General features: G+C 42.7%; 2 protein-coding genes across 3 annotated transcripts; one reads left to right on the forward strand and one right to left on the reverse strand.

Annotated features, from left to right (window-relative positions):
• The first annotated feature begins 368 nt into the window (after positions 1 to 368).
• LOC109893601 (ATP-dependent Clp protease proteolytic subunit, mitochondrial) lies at positions 369 to 5,192 on the forward strand. The gene is made up of 7 exons (XM_031828057.1): positions 369 to 499; positions 1,033 to 1,134; positions 1,338 to 1,409; positions 1,853 to 1,949; positions 2,494 to 2,681; positions 2,922 to 3,027; positions 4,205 to 5,192. The coding sequence occupies exons 1-7, from the start codon at positions 488 to 490 to the stop codon at positions 4,420 to 4,422; spliced, it is 795 nt and encodes a 264-aa protein (XP_031683917.1). The 5' UTR covers positions 369 to 487; the 3' UTR covers positions 4,423 to 5,192.
• A 1,859-nt stretch (positions 5,193 to 7,051) lies between these two features.
• Positions 7,052 to 13,704, reverse strand: LOC109892284 (aldehyde dehydrogenase family 3 member B1). 2 transcript variants are annotated; one of them, XM_031828058.1, is made up of 10 exons: positions 13,334 to 13,704; positions 12,277 to 12,440; positions 11,988 to 12,101; positions 11,702 to 11,822; positions 11,393 to 11,478; positions 11,151 to 11,232; positions 10,569 to 10,961; positions 10,195 to 10,361; positions 9,922 to 10,021; positions 7,052 to 9,818 (listed from the first exon to the last, which is right to left on the reverse strand). In XM_031828058.1, exons 2-10 carry the CDS (start codon positions 12,436 to 12,438, stop codon positions 9,619 to 9,621), a joined length of 1,425 nt encoding a protein of 474 aa, XP_031683918.1. In that variant the 5' UTR covers positions 12,439 to 12,440; positions 13,334 to 13,704; the 3' UTR covers positions 7,052 to 9,618. The 2 variants fall into 2 exon arrangements, with proteins under 2 accessions (XP_031683918.1, XP_031683919.1); XM_031828059.1 differs by having other exon boundaries at positions 13,233 to 13,676.
• Positions 13,705 to 15,461: the final 1,757 nt, after the last annotated feature.

The raw sequence follows: 15,461 nt of genomic DNA on the forward strand, positions 1-15,461 counted from the left end.
TATAAAGATACTTTTTTCTAAACAACCCCAGAACCACGAGGATATCATTAGCGAAATACAGTCTTGTCATGTGCTCCTTTTTTAAAAATGTTTATTTATAGAGACCCCCATCTACAATGTCACGAGTTTTGGCTCTTCAACACACATTTCTGTATTTTAATAACATTTAATTTTAAGCTTTACTCGTCACATTATTATTCAATAGTATAATTATTTAAATAACAAATAGGCTTTTGAATTTAAAAAATAGTCTGTATCTGAAAACTATCAAGGCAACGATAAGCAATACTGTAGTATTATGTTAGTGGATTTTTCTTGTGCACTATTGCCATCTAGCGCCCACATATTCGAGGCTGTAAACACAAACTCGTCACATGACAGAGGAATATTGCTCAGCCACTTCAGGAACAGTTCGAAGCTCAAATTAGAATTGTTTCCGGTTAAATTGGGGTCAAACAGAGGGGATTGCACATTACAAGACATCACAATGCTTATACGAGTAAGTATTGGAGCTAAAGAGTGAAAACATATTTTGGAAATGCATAGTTTGTGTTGTAAACTATATAGATTACAATGTGCAGATGTTTATTAGCTGTCTCAGCGGTGCATTCTCGAATCAGATTAATAGTATGCATCATGCACCTGCGACGATTAAAGCTAGCTGGCTAGCCACACTTGTGTAACTTGACCAAAATTGTGTAGCAAACCTAACTCATTCCCATCTCCAGTTAGCTCAATTTAATTACTATTTTTTTAAGGAAACCACTCAACATTTCTCTAACTGTTAATGTGAAATCATGAGTAACCGTAGCATTTCCTAAAGTGTGTGTAATGTTCAGAGTTGATGTAAGATCACAATACATTTGATAGCTTTGTCTTGAACACACTTCAAGGGGCCAGAGTTGAAAAAAAAAAAAACATGCTATCTCTGAATGTAACTTTAACATATCATTATTGAAATAACCTGTCCAACACTTAAGTTGAGATCTTACAGACAAATGTTAACTCTTTCTCTCTATCCCCCTCTCTTAGAGGGTGTTACAATGTGGAGTGACAGCTTTAAAGTCACGCAGGACCATTCACCACAGTGCTCAATGGAGGAGTCCTCTCGTACCTATCGTTGTGGAACAGACGGTAAGAAATGGAACCCCAACAGAGTTCTATGTAGGACTGCAACATTTCTATGCAACTTGATTCACTCTTGGTTTGGAATGGTTTAGTTAGTGGTTTTCACCTGTAAGTTCCTGGTCCTTGCTATTCTAGCTGCTTTCCAATGTTCAAAGATCTTCCTCTTTCTTTCCCTCATTCCTTCTCCTTGTCTTTCTCTTCTTTCCTAGGGTCGAGGAGAGCGTGCGTATGACATCTACTCTCGTCTTCTGAGGGAGAGGATCATCTGTGTAATGGGGCCAGTAAGTCTAGCAGTGTGTCACTGTCGGTGTAATAGGGCCAGTAAGTCTGTGTGTGTGTAGTAGTTTGGGATTCAAAACCTACACCAGGAGACATTGGGTATGTTTACATGCACACTAATAATTCGATATGAAACTGATTATGGCAGTAAAGGTTGCTAGATGGAATCCCTGAGCTGACAAGGTCAAAATCTGTTGTTCTGCCCCCGAACAAGGCAGTTATCCCACTGTTCCTAGGCTGTCATAGTAAATAAGAATTTGTTCTTAAGACTTGCCTAGTTAAATAAAAGCTAAGAAAATAAATCAAATGTATACAAATTACTCTGCTTATCGGCGCAAGGTCATAATCGAAGTAAGCCCACACCGATTAAAACATCTGGATTTCTGAGTCTGCTGTTGCAGTTAAGATTAATTTGTTCATCTCTCTCCTCCTGCCTTTTTTTCAGATTGATGACTCTGTGGCCAGTCTGGTTATTGCTCAACTACTCTTTCTGCAGTCAGAGAGCAACAACAAACCCATCCACATGTACATCAACAGTCCTGGTAAGAGAATAGGGGAGGAGAATAGAGGGGGACCTCCCACAAAGAGGAACAGATGATGGTGCAGGGGATGGTTGGTGGAATAGGGATGGTTACTTTAAAAAGCATGTTTCTTGGAGGGGAAAGAGACCGAGAGAACACAAGTGACAGGTGGATCAGATGACAGTAATGGGAGATAAAGGGTGCAGTCAGAAACTCCTTTTACCTTGACTTCAAATGAACTTCATTAGGTCAACGTTAAAGCTGAGATCCATGATACGCGCAACAGCCCCAGGCACATATTATTGTTTTGAGGAAATGAGCATCCAGTATTGTGGTAAAAATAAAAATCATACATACTTGGTTCTAATGATGTCAGATGGAAAAATGTCTTTGTTTGAAGTAACGACTTTGTTGTAATATCGCAAATGGACATGGCAGGTTCACCGCTATGGATTCCAGCTTTATGGAGTGGGAGAAGAGGAACATCGATGAACTAAATCCAACAAACCATTAATCCTGGTTCACTATGATGTTCCTCTCCTATCCTCCCCCCCCCCCCCCCCAGGCGGTGTTGTGACGGCAGGCCTGGCCATCTACGACACCATGCAGTACATCCTCAACCCAATCTCCACGTGGTGTGTGGGCCAGGCGGCCAGCATGGGCAGTCTTCTCCTAGCTTCGGGCACGGCCGGCATGAGGCACTCCCTGCCCAACGCCCGCATCATGGTGCACCAGCCCTCCGGAGGAGCCAGGGTAAGGATGGAAAGGGGTAATGGGACTAGGGAGGCAGCAGGAATAGCTGGGGGGGACAGGTTGAAGTCCGGCAGGTAAGGGGAGGGGGGGGTGGTTAGAGGACCTGGTACAGATGTTGGTTGAGCTTGTGTTGCCATCAAAATCCAGACCTGTGATTGGGCATGTAAATATGAGTTAAGTATTTTGACACCTCAGTTGCCTTTACATAACATCTGTCTTCTCTCTCCTGTGTGTTATTAGGGTCAGGCTACAGACATCGCCATTCAGGCTGAGGAGATCATGAAGATAAAGAAACAGATCAATCAACTCTACGCTAAACACACTGGCCAGCTGTTGACACATATAGGTAAGTAGCTAAGGCATCCAGTTCAGTAGTCTGGCTCAGAGGGAAAAGCCTTGAGTAAGCATACAGAAGTTCATACAATGAAGACAGACCTGGGTTCAAATACATGTGTCATTATTTGTTATTAATATACTTTTGTGTATTTTCAAATAATGTGGCCAAATCAGCTACTTCTATTTGAAAGTATTTTCTTATGACTTCCTATAAATGGCTAAAACAAATTTCATATACTTATATCAATGGAGTGGCTGCATGGCCGAATTCTCTGGACGCCTCTTTTCGATAGCTAAACAAACGAACCTTCTGTGAATGTGTGGGATTCTCTACTTTACAAACAAGCCCATTGTCAAACTCTGGTTACTGTCTACATGTGCAGAACTTTCAGCTGCACAGAGGTGGAACAGGAAATTCTGGCTAATTTCAATCATATTCTGTATCAAATCGTGTGGCGTTGCATGATCATTGAAGCTAATGTTGTTTTGCCCCACAATGCAATGTGTAGACTGCATCCTGCCTCAAAATCAATTTGTTTGTCACATGCGCCAAACAACAGGTAAACCTTAACACTTTTCTTTCTTAACCAACAATGCTTTAAGAAGTTAAGTACATTAAATAAAAAAATAAACAGCAGCAGCGAAATAACAATAGCGAGGCTACATACAGGGGGTACCGGTACAGAGTCAATGTGTTTGTACCATTTCAATATCCTTATTTACAACAGAGAAAGTTATAGCCTACATCCTAAATTAGCCAACTATATATATATATATAGTTGGCGGGACGGGTTGATTACATCTTTTAGTCTTATTTCAAATACCCGTAGGACCACACAGACCTGGGTTCAAATGCATGAAATTATACTTGTCTTGTGTTTTCTAATACGTGCCAGTACTTAAGTGTATTTCCAAGCACATCCCAATATGCAACAGTAATATTCCAATAAAAATACTTCAATGTCTTTGTCTGATGGAAAATGTACCATAGCCTCTGAGTCACATGAATTAGTGACTCCTAACTAAATTCAAGCACTATTTCAAGGTTAAGTGATTTGATGATTGAGTCCTTCCTCACTCAAAGCACTTTGTAAGAGTGAACTCACCTCAGCCACCACCAATGTGTTGCACATTTTCACCAAAACTCGTAACCATACAATTATTCCCTTCTGTTTTCTTTCTCCCAGAGAGTGTGATGGAGAGAGATCGTTACATGAGCCCCATTGAGGCACAGGACTTTGGGATCATCGACAGAGTGTTGGTGCATCCTCCCCAGGCGGGCCAGGATGACCCAGAGCTGGTCCAGAAGGAGCCCCCTACCGCCATCTGCCCCTCGCCAGCCTCCGCCACTGAGCAGAGCCCCCCCGGGACCAACCCCCCCTCCTCACACAAACCCGAACCCTGACCTCAGACTACCAGAAAGCAGTCCCACACCCAATCACAAGCCATCTTCTACCGACACTTCTGTAGATCGGAATGGATTGGACAGGTGCAAGCATATGCTGATGTACCTTAAATCCAAATGTATTGGAGTGGATACTAATATGCGAGAGGTTACAGCGTAGCCTACCAGAGGGCAAAGTGGAGCTATTACTATATTGCTTATACCTGTCCAATCCTTTAATTTACAGAAGTGCTCTGGGTGGATAGGGGCCGGTTTAGAACAGAGGACATGCATTGTATACCTCTATGCTGGATAAACCTCTGGGAGAGGCAAACTGCAGCAGTATTAGAATATTTACATTTAAGAATGATCATTTTTGACCAATCTCAGATTTGTATTGTTCCCCATAATATGCACACTGTATTTACCACAAACAAAGACTGCAGATCTCTACAGTGAAGGAAACAATATAGCCCCCATTTGTACAAGCCATGACACAATTGTGATGTTGATTTTCATGAACTGGAATAAAATACATTTTCTTTGAGTCACACACCCAACCTGGGCCTGTACTCATAAAGCATCTAAGAGTAGGAGTGTTGATCTAGGATCAGTTCCTCCTGTCCATGCAATCTTATTGTGACAGACAAGGCAAAATGGATTCTAGATCAGCACTCCTACTCTTAACACTTTGTGAATACAGGCTGTGATGTAAAAACAAATTATAATTGTATCAACGCGTTTCGAGTCTAACAAGTAAAGTGTTTTGATTGCCTCGGTGATGAAATCAACTGAGCCGTTTTCTTTTGCAATATACAGAAGTCGGAAGTTTACATAGACCTTAGCTCAATACATTTAAACTCAGTTTCACAATTCCTGGCATTTAATCCTAGTTAAAATTCCCTGTTTTAGGTCTGTTAGGATCACCACTTTATTTTAAGAATGTGAAATGTCAGAAGTGATTTATTTCAGCTTTTATTTCTTTCATCACATTCCCAGTGGGTCAGAAGTGAACATACTCAATTAGTATTTGGTAGCATTGCCTTTTAAATTGTTTAACTTGGGTCAAATGTTTTGGGTAGCCTTCCACAAGCTTCCCACAATAAGTTTGGTGAATTTTGGCCCATTCCTCCTGACAGAGCTGGTGTAACTGAGTCAGGTTTGTAGGCCTCCTTGCTCGCACACGCTTTTTCAGTTCTGCCCACAAATCTTACATGGGATTGACATCAGGGCTTTGTGATGGCCACTCCAATACCTTGACTTTGTTGTCCTTAAGCCATTTTGCCACAACTTTGGAAGTATGCTTGGAGTCATTGTCCATTTGGAAGACAAATTTGCGACTACGCTTTAACTTCCTGACTGATGTCTTGATTTTGCTTCAATATATCCACATAATTTTCCTTCCTCATGACGCCATCAATTTTGTGAAGTGCCCCAGTCCCTCCTGCAGAAAAGCACCCCCACAACATGATGCTGCCACCCCCATGCTTCACGGTTGGGATGGTGTTCTTCGGCTTGCAAGCTTCCCCCTTTTTCCTCCATGGTCATTATGGCCAAGCAGTTCTATTTTTGTATCAGGCCAGAGGACATTTCTCCAAAAAGTACTTTCTCCGTCCCCATGTGCAGTTGCGAACCTTAGTCTGGCTTTATGGCGGTTTTGGAGCAGTGGCTTCTTCCTTGCTGAGTGGTCTTTTAAGTGAATATACATTTGTAACCGTTTCCTCCAGCATCTTCACAAGGTCCTTTGCTGTTCTGGGATTGATTTGCACTTTTCGCACCAAAGTACGTTCATCTCTAGGAGACAGAACGAGTCTCCTTCCTGAGCGGTATGACGGCTGCGTGGTTCCATGGTGTTTATACTTACATACTATTGGTTTGTACAGATGAACGTACCTTCAGCCATTTGGAAATTGATCCCAAGGATGAACCAGACTTGTGGAAGTCTACAATTGTTTGAGGTTTTGGCTGATTTCTTTTGATTTTCCCATGCTGTCAAAGAGGCACTGAGTTTGGAGGTAGGCCTTGAAATACATCCACAGGTCCGCCTCCAATTGACTCAAATGAAGTCAATTAGCCTTTCAGAAGCTTCTAAAGCCATGACATTTTCTGGTATTATCCAAGCTGTTTAAAGGCACAGTCAACTTAATGTAAACTTCTGACCCACTGGAATTGTGGTACAGTGAAGTAAAATACATCTGTCTGTAAACAACTTTTTGGAAAAATGACTTGTGTCATGCAAAGTAGATGTCCTAAAAGACTTGCCAAAACTAGTTTGTTAACAAGAAATTTGTGGAGCGGCTGAAAACCTTTAAGTTTGTAAACTTCCGACTTCAACTGTACATGCGACTTGTGTAAGCCTAGAGTGCTTCACTCTGTCGGTTCAGATTCTATGATACGACTTGGGGGATTTTAGAGATGAAGCCCGTCTTGCAAGAGTAAGTTTTAATCAAGTCATGATGGAAATTGAAAATGTTATAAGAGTGGGATTTTGTCTCAATGATATTGAAAAGTTTGTCAGTCACCTTACATTCAAAAAGTAATTGAGTAAAGCACTAATGATGCAATGACTTGTATAGAAAAGCAACATGCTGGGATGAGGGAGAATGGGGCAATAACAGTACAATTAACACTTAAAGTATAAGCCAATATATTCATGTAAATTAAGGTTTTATTAGTTCATGTCTTCTGAACAACATTTTTTAAATCAAAAAACATCCACCACCTGTCACACAGCGTCTAACAAAACCCAGTAAAAGTGTTACATAAGACCGTTCTGTGAACTATACTAACCCCATGGTAAACAATGGGGGTCTTGTGCAACAGTGCTAAAAACCCTTTACCTCTCCAGACCCTGGTAGCCAGTGCATTTCAAACTCTGGGGAAACATTTCAATATAGTGGCTTCCACTCATCTATTCTGATCTGATGGGTCAAAGCAAGACGAGTGGAAGAAGCAGGTTTAGACCATTGTGATGTAGCAGTGAACACACAGAACTGAAACCACACCCTGGGTGGATTGCAATAGCGGCTCTCCTTCCCTTCAGCTGCAAAGATTAGAAAGAACAGGACAGGTGAAAGCCATTGGTATCTACCACATTACTTTCACCTTTCCAGTTCGTGGTAAAGGAGAGAGAAGGGAAGGAAGCCAAATCAAGACTATTGAGATGCAGCCTGTGTCCCTCCCTTGAATAACCTGGTTAAACCAGAACCACAGGTAGCACCTCTTTCCCCCTTTCTCACAGCTCTTTTCTGCTGACTCAATGGCCCTATACAAGTACAGCCTTCTTTTCAAGTACTCAAACCAAACAGGCCCACTGACTTGTGACAAACAGTTAATGGAGAGGGCACACTGCAGCACACAAGCCAAGCAATCCACAGGTTGTGTTAGCAAAAAGGAGTAAGCCTATACAACAATCTCAGTCGCTTCCATTTAAAAATCTGGGGTTTGTAAGTTGGCCTGCTGGCTGTTTAGAAGCAGTAATCTAACATGCTCTGCTGCTGCTACTTCCTCCTTGACATGGAGGGGGAAACATTGTGTTGTACACTAAAGATATGGTGGGCATGTTCAAACTATGCATTCCATGCCTCAAGTGCAATTTCATGTTATTTTTTTCAGGAAGGGTGTTAGCCTAACATGCAGCTATCATGTTGTACACAGAAAACATGATCGATATGTTTGTAACAGTACATCAAACACATCTACATCTATTTACCATAAGCCGCCTCCAATGGCATTTTAGAGAATTTGGTAGTACATTCAACCGCAGTGTAACCAGGACCGGACAGCCGATAAACTGCAGAGTATTTGTCAATAATAAAGCCCTTGTGGGGAAATACTCATTCTGATGGGCTGGGCCTGGCTCCCAAGTGGGTGGGCATATGCCCTCCAGTCATGTGAAATCCATAGATTAAGGTTTAAGGAATTTATTTCAGTTGACTGATTTCCTTATATGAACTGTAAATCAGTAAAATTGTAAAAATTATATTTTTGTTCAGTATAGTAGGCAGTAGTTAAACAATATAAGAGGCAATAGCACACGGTCACCACAGAACGAACTCACCCATTGTCAGACTGAGGTTACCGGTCCGGAGTCACATGCTCGGCTGCCTAGAGGTGGAACCGCTACTCATGCTGTACTTGCATGATCATTGAAAAGCGAAATAGCAGTTAGTAGGGCCTGTGTGTGGAAAACGCAGAGAGTTCCAATGCAAAACTCACGTGGGGAGTTGCATTAACAATATTTTGGGGAATGTTCAATCAAATTGCAGCAGTTTTAATTTTATTTCAGCTGTTCAGAAACATAAGGCAGAGATAGGCATCATAGTTCAGAAGAGGGTGAGTAAAGAGAGAAACGTAAAGGAAGGGGAGTGTGAGCAGCAGTTATGTAGTGTGCGTAAAATAACGTGATAATGTGCAGAACGTGATCTGGATTCTTAGTGGACAGGGCAGGCAACCTATACACAGCCAAGGCCACCCAAAAAAGAAGGCAAGTGTGCTAGGCGTACAGCACTTCCCCACATGGAGTTGGTAGCTAATTTGAATATCCAAGTGTTTGTGCATTTCATTGGCTGATCTGGCATGTCAGCTTTTTTTTTTCTACCAGTATACACCCAACCACTGTTTCCAATCAGGCAAAGCAGGGAACAGAGAAACCCTGGTTTTTAACATCCTTAATTATATATATTTTTTATTTTAGGTAAATTATTTAATAGAAATCTGGAACACTGAACAGATACTTTAAAGGCCCAGTGCAGTCAAAATATATATTTTTCTGTGTTTCATACATTTTCACACTATGTTGGAGGAATAACACTGAAAAATGATAATACCCTTTTAGTGTAAGAGCAGTTTAAAAAGACCGCCTGAAATTTCAGCCCGTTTAGGTGGGAAGGGACTCTTGGAATGCCTGGTGACAACTCCAGGCGGTAAATGAGTTAATAGACCAATAAGAGATCCAAACCTCTCTGCCAACAACAGCTAGTTTTCTCCTCCCCACTCAGACCACTCCCAGGCAGTCATAGCAAATTCTTGCTTGAGAAATTGCTCTTTGCTAAGAAGATGTTACTTGTTGGCCATTTTAATTGAAAACAATCACAGTAAGGTACTTCATTGTTACCCCAAAATGATTTGACATTGAGATAAAAACGGCTGCATTGGACCTTTAAGAAAAGCCCATCTGCTTTGGAAGTACAGTCAGGCACGCACCGGGTGCCACTCTCACATGACTGAGCAGCCTCCCCAGCTGTTCTTCTTGAAGGTGGTGGCCCAGCGCAACCAGCCCAGGTTATAGTCACTGTAGGGCGGGTAGCGCAGGACGTTGACCCTCTCCAGCAACCAGCTCCGGTTCATACAGCCCCGCCTGTGGCTGAATGTCTCAAAGCCCCAGCGGCCGTGGTAGCTACCCATCCCACTGGCACCTGGAGGGTAGAGGAAGATGACAGGGCACCATGATCAGATCCATGTCTAGTGCTTTTCTTCTGATAATGACTACTTTATTTACATTGTCAGACACACACTTACCTACTCCTCCAAAGGGCAGGCCTGGCAAGGCCATGTGTACTATACCATCATTGCCGCAGAAACCACCACTACTGGTGTTGTTCAACACTGTGGTCACTACCTGACAGCGAGAGGGGAGGAATGTGCATTTATTCCATAAAAGTGGAGCCACAGGCAGCCATAGAACTAGATAACTAAACTATAGCTCTGTGGAGGACACCACCATGACTATAACATAAGAAAATAGATATGAGAAGAAACATCTATGTGCTGTAATGTAGGTCATGGTCTTACCGAGGTCTCGTCAGAGAAGACGTAGAGGGCCAGGGGTTTCTCTTGGCGGTTGATGTAGTCTATGCCCTCCTCCAGAGACTCTATGGTTAGGATGGGCAGGATGGGGCCAAAGATCTCCTCCTGCATTAGAGCATCAGACTCCTGCACGTCCACCAACACTGTGGGAGCTAGAAACACCACTTGATCAGCAAGAATTTGCTTCTATATGCCTGATTAGTTACTGATACTTGAAATTAAAGCCACTTTAACAGCAAGACTACCACCTCAACATATTTCAACTTGCATTCACACCCACAAGGTGGCAGCAGTATACAAACCAAACTCAACACCACTGCCTGCATCGCATCGTCCTTTCCTGTACCTCCAAAACTCACCAATATACCTGTCCTCCTCACGGCTCTCCCCTCCGATCACAACCTTCCCCTTGGACTTCTCCAGCATGTCCATCAGGCGTCTCCAGTGGTGTGGGGTGACTATGCGCCCCATGTCCAGACTCGCTCCGGGGTCCGGCCCATAGAAGGTCCGCAGGGTCTCCCGGAGAGCGGGCAGTAGGGCGTCCCGGGTCTGGGCTGTGCAGAGGACGTAGTCGGGTGCCACACAGCTCTGGCCAGTGTTGAAGAACTTGGACCAGCACAGGCGCTTGGCGGCCTTCTGGATGTCGATATGGCCGTAGATGAAGCAGGGGCTCTTGCCACCCAGCTCCAGGGTGACGGGGGTCAGGTGAGGTGCCGCCGCTAGCAGGATGGAACGGGCCACCACCTGGGAACCTGGGGAGGAGATGGGGAAGAGAAAGGAAGAGAAGGAAAGGGTATGCAAGAGAGTGTGCGATAGAGGTGATATGGCAAAGGTGAGTTAAGGGGCATAAGGCCAACATTTTTAAACACAAAAACATACTAAAAAAGAGGGATTGAGCTAATACATATTATTGGTCTAAGGAGTCCTCTGTTAGGCTTTACCTGTGTAGAAGATGTGATCAAATTTATTCTTCAGCAATGACTTGGTGTCCTCTGCTCCACCACATAGTACTGCATAGCAGTCCTACAATAGTCAGATGGCAAAACTCAAAACATTAAAAACAAACAATAAGTGGGCAGGTATAGAGCAAATATGGCACTGTTGGCCTTCAATCCATTGATGATCCACAACAGGTAACAGAAGCAGAGGGAAATTAAAGCACATAGGTGTGTGTGTGTACTACCTGAGACAGGTATTTGGGGATGAGTTCTGCCAGGAGTTGCTCGGTGGCCTGACAGATCTCTGACGGCTTCAGAATGGCACAGTTTCCTGGTTCACGACATCATGGAAAAAATATTGTCATCGTCACAAAATCAAACCTAATCAATAATGAAATGCTAACAGAGTCAGCATTCACTTTACACATACATTACTGATAAGGCAACATTGGTGGTAGATGTAAAATGCTTTGAGCTACTGTTAAAACGCTATAAATCCAATCCCTTACTATTAACAAAGCCTCTAGGTATACAAAGGCATGATAGATGTGTACCTGCAGCAATTGCAGCAACTAAAGGTAAGAGAATAAGATGTAGAGGGTAGTTCCACGCCCCGATGATTAAAACTACCCCCAAGGGTTCCCTGCGTATGAAACAGTCATCCATCCTAGTGGCCTAGAACAAGATGGAGAGAGGAAAGTAGATGGTTGGACAATTATTATATAAGTCAGTAAAAAAATATTCCAATTGTGTGCGTTTACATGTTGAGACATAGTAAAAGGTGGTAGTAAAAGGTGGTAGAGTCAAACAGTTGACAGTGAATGTTGATGGAATCTGTACCAGATTCTTGCCAATGTTGTATTCCGGCTGCATCCAGGTCCTGAGGTTTTCCATGGCGAAGTACAGGTCATTCAGGGTTATCTGAATCTCTGACAGGACCGACTCAAACTTGGGCTGAGGGGGGAGAGAGAGGGGAGAAGGTGAAATGATCGAGGGAGAGAGGGAACAGGACAACGAAAGATCCAAGGTGAAGAAAAAGGGACAAGGAAAGAGGATGAGGTGGAGAGAAAGAGGCAGAGGACATGCAGAGTGTACAGCAGTCTGTGCGTGTCTGAGTGTATGCTAGTACCTTATGGAGGTCCTTGTGGAGAGCATCTTGTATCAGCTGCTCGTTTTCTTCGACCAGGTAGAGAAGGTTCTGGAGCTGGGTCATACGGAACTGCTCTGGAAAGGTCACACCTGACCGGAATGTAGCCCTCAACCTGTCAATCACCTCGCTCTGGCTGGCCATCTCTGTCCACCCAACAGACAGACACACAAAGTGAGTTAGCGGATAATGTCACCTGGTAAAAAAGGATTGAGACACCACACAACCAAAATAACCAGTGATGAGAGAAGAGCCTGGCTATTGGACATGCACTTTGCCAATAGCAATATAGAGTTGTAAATTCCAGATATCAATGGCTGCTGGTCTTGGCCATTGTCTGACTAAACTTCAGTGGTCTTTTAAAAACGCCCACATGAAGTAGCCTTGAGCACTGCTTTATATTTTCAGTCAAGATACGTTTGTTGCGCATTGAGAACACATGAATCCAGGGGTGTATTCATTATATTTTAACAGAAACCTTTCACCATTTAAAAACGGACCTAGAAAAATGTGTCCAATTGAATTTCTCGTTTTCGTTGCAAAATAGGTGTAATGAATAGGCCTACACAGGGCACGGTTTCATCGTTAGAACCACCTGGCTCAGGTCAAGTGTAGAAAATGCAAAAAGGCAGGCTAAGGTAAGATGACCCAAATATACGGTCCGTTATATGGGCTATAAAAAGGTGGAAATTAGGTCTTGCTGCAAGTTATTCACGGTTGGTTGCTCACATTTGAATGAACGCGGTAAAACCTTCAATAATTATGTGAAAGCGTGGGCGGGATGTCAATAGTGACAGGCATGGATGATGCAACTTTAACGATTTACACTAGAGTATCAAATTGTTACACATTAAAACAGTTTACGTCGGAAACACTCTTTGTTAGGAAACTGTACAAGCTGCACTCTTTTCAGGATGGATGAAGTTGTGAAGTCCTACCTGAATTTTCCCGTAAATAGATGCTGCTGATGAATAAAAATGTACTGAAACCTAACAAAAAGTTAGTCGGAATTTGAGGAAATTAAAAAGTTAAAACGCACCTGATTCTGCCCGAAGGTAGGCTAAATGGTCGTATGTTGCCCTGTCGAGCCACTCTTAGACCTGTCTCTGAACTCAGATAAATCACATTCCAATTTGCCGGTGGCTTTGACTTGCTATGGGAACCCGAAGAAAGTGGCGCATTTCCGGGTGCTAGTGGTTTTCCTACCAACGCGGCTAGTTAATCTGGAAAGCAGAATAGATTTTTGGTAGAACTTGAAAAACAAGCCTGTAAACCTGTTTTGGGGCTAACGAGAAACATGGGTATCCATAGACTAAAGGCCCTTCAAATTAAACGCTGGACTTAAAGCCAGTTCCGCTGCTTTGTTTCTCATTCTATCCCATCTAATCAGGGAATGATTAAGATCTGGGACACCAGGTGGGATAAATTAATTATCAGGTAGAACAAAAAAACAGCAGTAGGCTCATCCAGACCTCATTGGGTAATATTTGAATATCCCTGGTATCAAATCAAATCCCCGGGGCCTGTTGCACAAAACTAGGATAAGGGATTAAGCCAGGATATCTTGGTGATCCTGGCTCAATTGATCCGTAATCCGGTTGCACTAAAGATGGATAGGGGGCAGGAGGATATGTTATGGTATAAATTACCATGGAGATTTATTCTGTGGAGCTAGCCTGCTCCAGACCAGGCTAAATTCCAGGATCTATTTAATCTCATCCCTAATGTCAGTCAGCAGTCACCACAAATGGAAACCAATAGTTATTTCACTGCTCACTATACATTGTTATCACATAACTAGACCCACTGTTATTATTTAAACGTTTGTGATCATTAATTTCAATGATTTTGGATAAAAAATGATTTTTAGATGATGTTGCTATCATTAGATAATTTACAGTTTCCCATAGACTATATATATAAAATATTAGGGCCACAGAGGGGAAAAAAACACAAGTCATAATATTGTAACCAGTTGTTTTAAAGGAGGACAGTTGTTAAAATGACAGATGTGGGGCATTTCGTGAAATTGTACTTCAGTATGGTTTCATAAACAAAGACATGCTGATGTGCCAGAATATTAAGTATCACATTGTCATAAGTATCAAAACTGTAAAAACAATATGTAGCTTTTCTGCAGAAAGAACCAGCCTCATAAATTTATGACTTTATCCTTTTTCTTCAGTGTGGCCCTAGTACTCTGTCATATAAACAAATACACATTCCATATGAATATAAAAACACAATGTGTAACATTATGTTCCTTTATTAAGGACAAAACAAAGCAGGTAAACCATCAGCTCCTTTCGAAACTGAAGTCACAGTGACTCTACAAGATGGAAAGCACAGAATCCAAGCATATTATACAAAATGATACATACACATTCAAAGGTCTGTATATAACACACCCTGCATGTCTGCACACTAAAATAAATGCAGGACATATCCATACACATCAACTGAACAGACAAATGAATGGATGCAGTAGCCTCCCTGCAGCCTTGTATTACACACAGTATACCGCACAATCATCATAAGAGGCCAAATTCGTCAAAAAACGAACCCCAAAAAAAACAAATTCCTCTGCCACCGCAGGACATATTTAACCAAAATTGAAAGCACACATACTGACTAAAATAATTCAACACATATTGGTCCCTCAGCAGCCGACCACTGTCGTCATCAGGGAAGATTGCCGGATTGTCCCAGTCCATGGCTGGTGGCACTCTGGGGGCCCTCTCCTTCCTCAAGCAGGCCACATTGTGGAGGACAGCACAAGCCACAGTAATATCACATGCCCTAACAGGGCTGACCCTTAATTTGTGAAGGCAGTGAAAGCGTGCCTTCAGGAGGCCAAAGGTCATTTCAACTCTGGCCCTGGTCCTGGCATGGGCATGGTTGTAGGCCTGCTGTGCTTCCTGGGGGTCTGTGAAAGGTGTCAGGAGAAAAGGCTGGCAGCCATACCCCCTGTCTCCCAGCAACACACCAGAGAATTCACCTGTCAACACAAAATCTCATCATTACTACCTCATAAACACAGTGATATTCTTGACACAGCCATGATGGTTATAAATAGGGGTTGTGTGGCTTACCTTGTGATAGGCACTGATAGATTTCAGAGGCCCGAAAGATTCTGGAGTCATGGACTGAGCCAGGCCATTTTGCCA

Source organism: Oncorhynchus kisutch, linkage group LG6 (assembly GCF_002021735.2).
Source record: "Oncorhynchus kisutch isolate 150728-3 linkage group LG6, Okis_V2, whole genome shotgun sequence".
Taxonomy (NCBI): domain Eukaryota; kingdom Metazoa; phylum Chordata; class Actinopteri; order Salmoniformes; family Salmonidae; genus Oncorhynchus; species Oncorhynchus kisutch.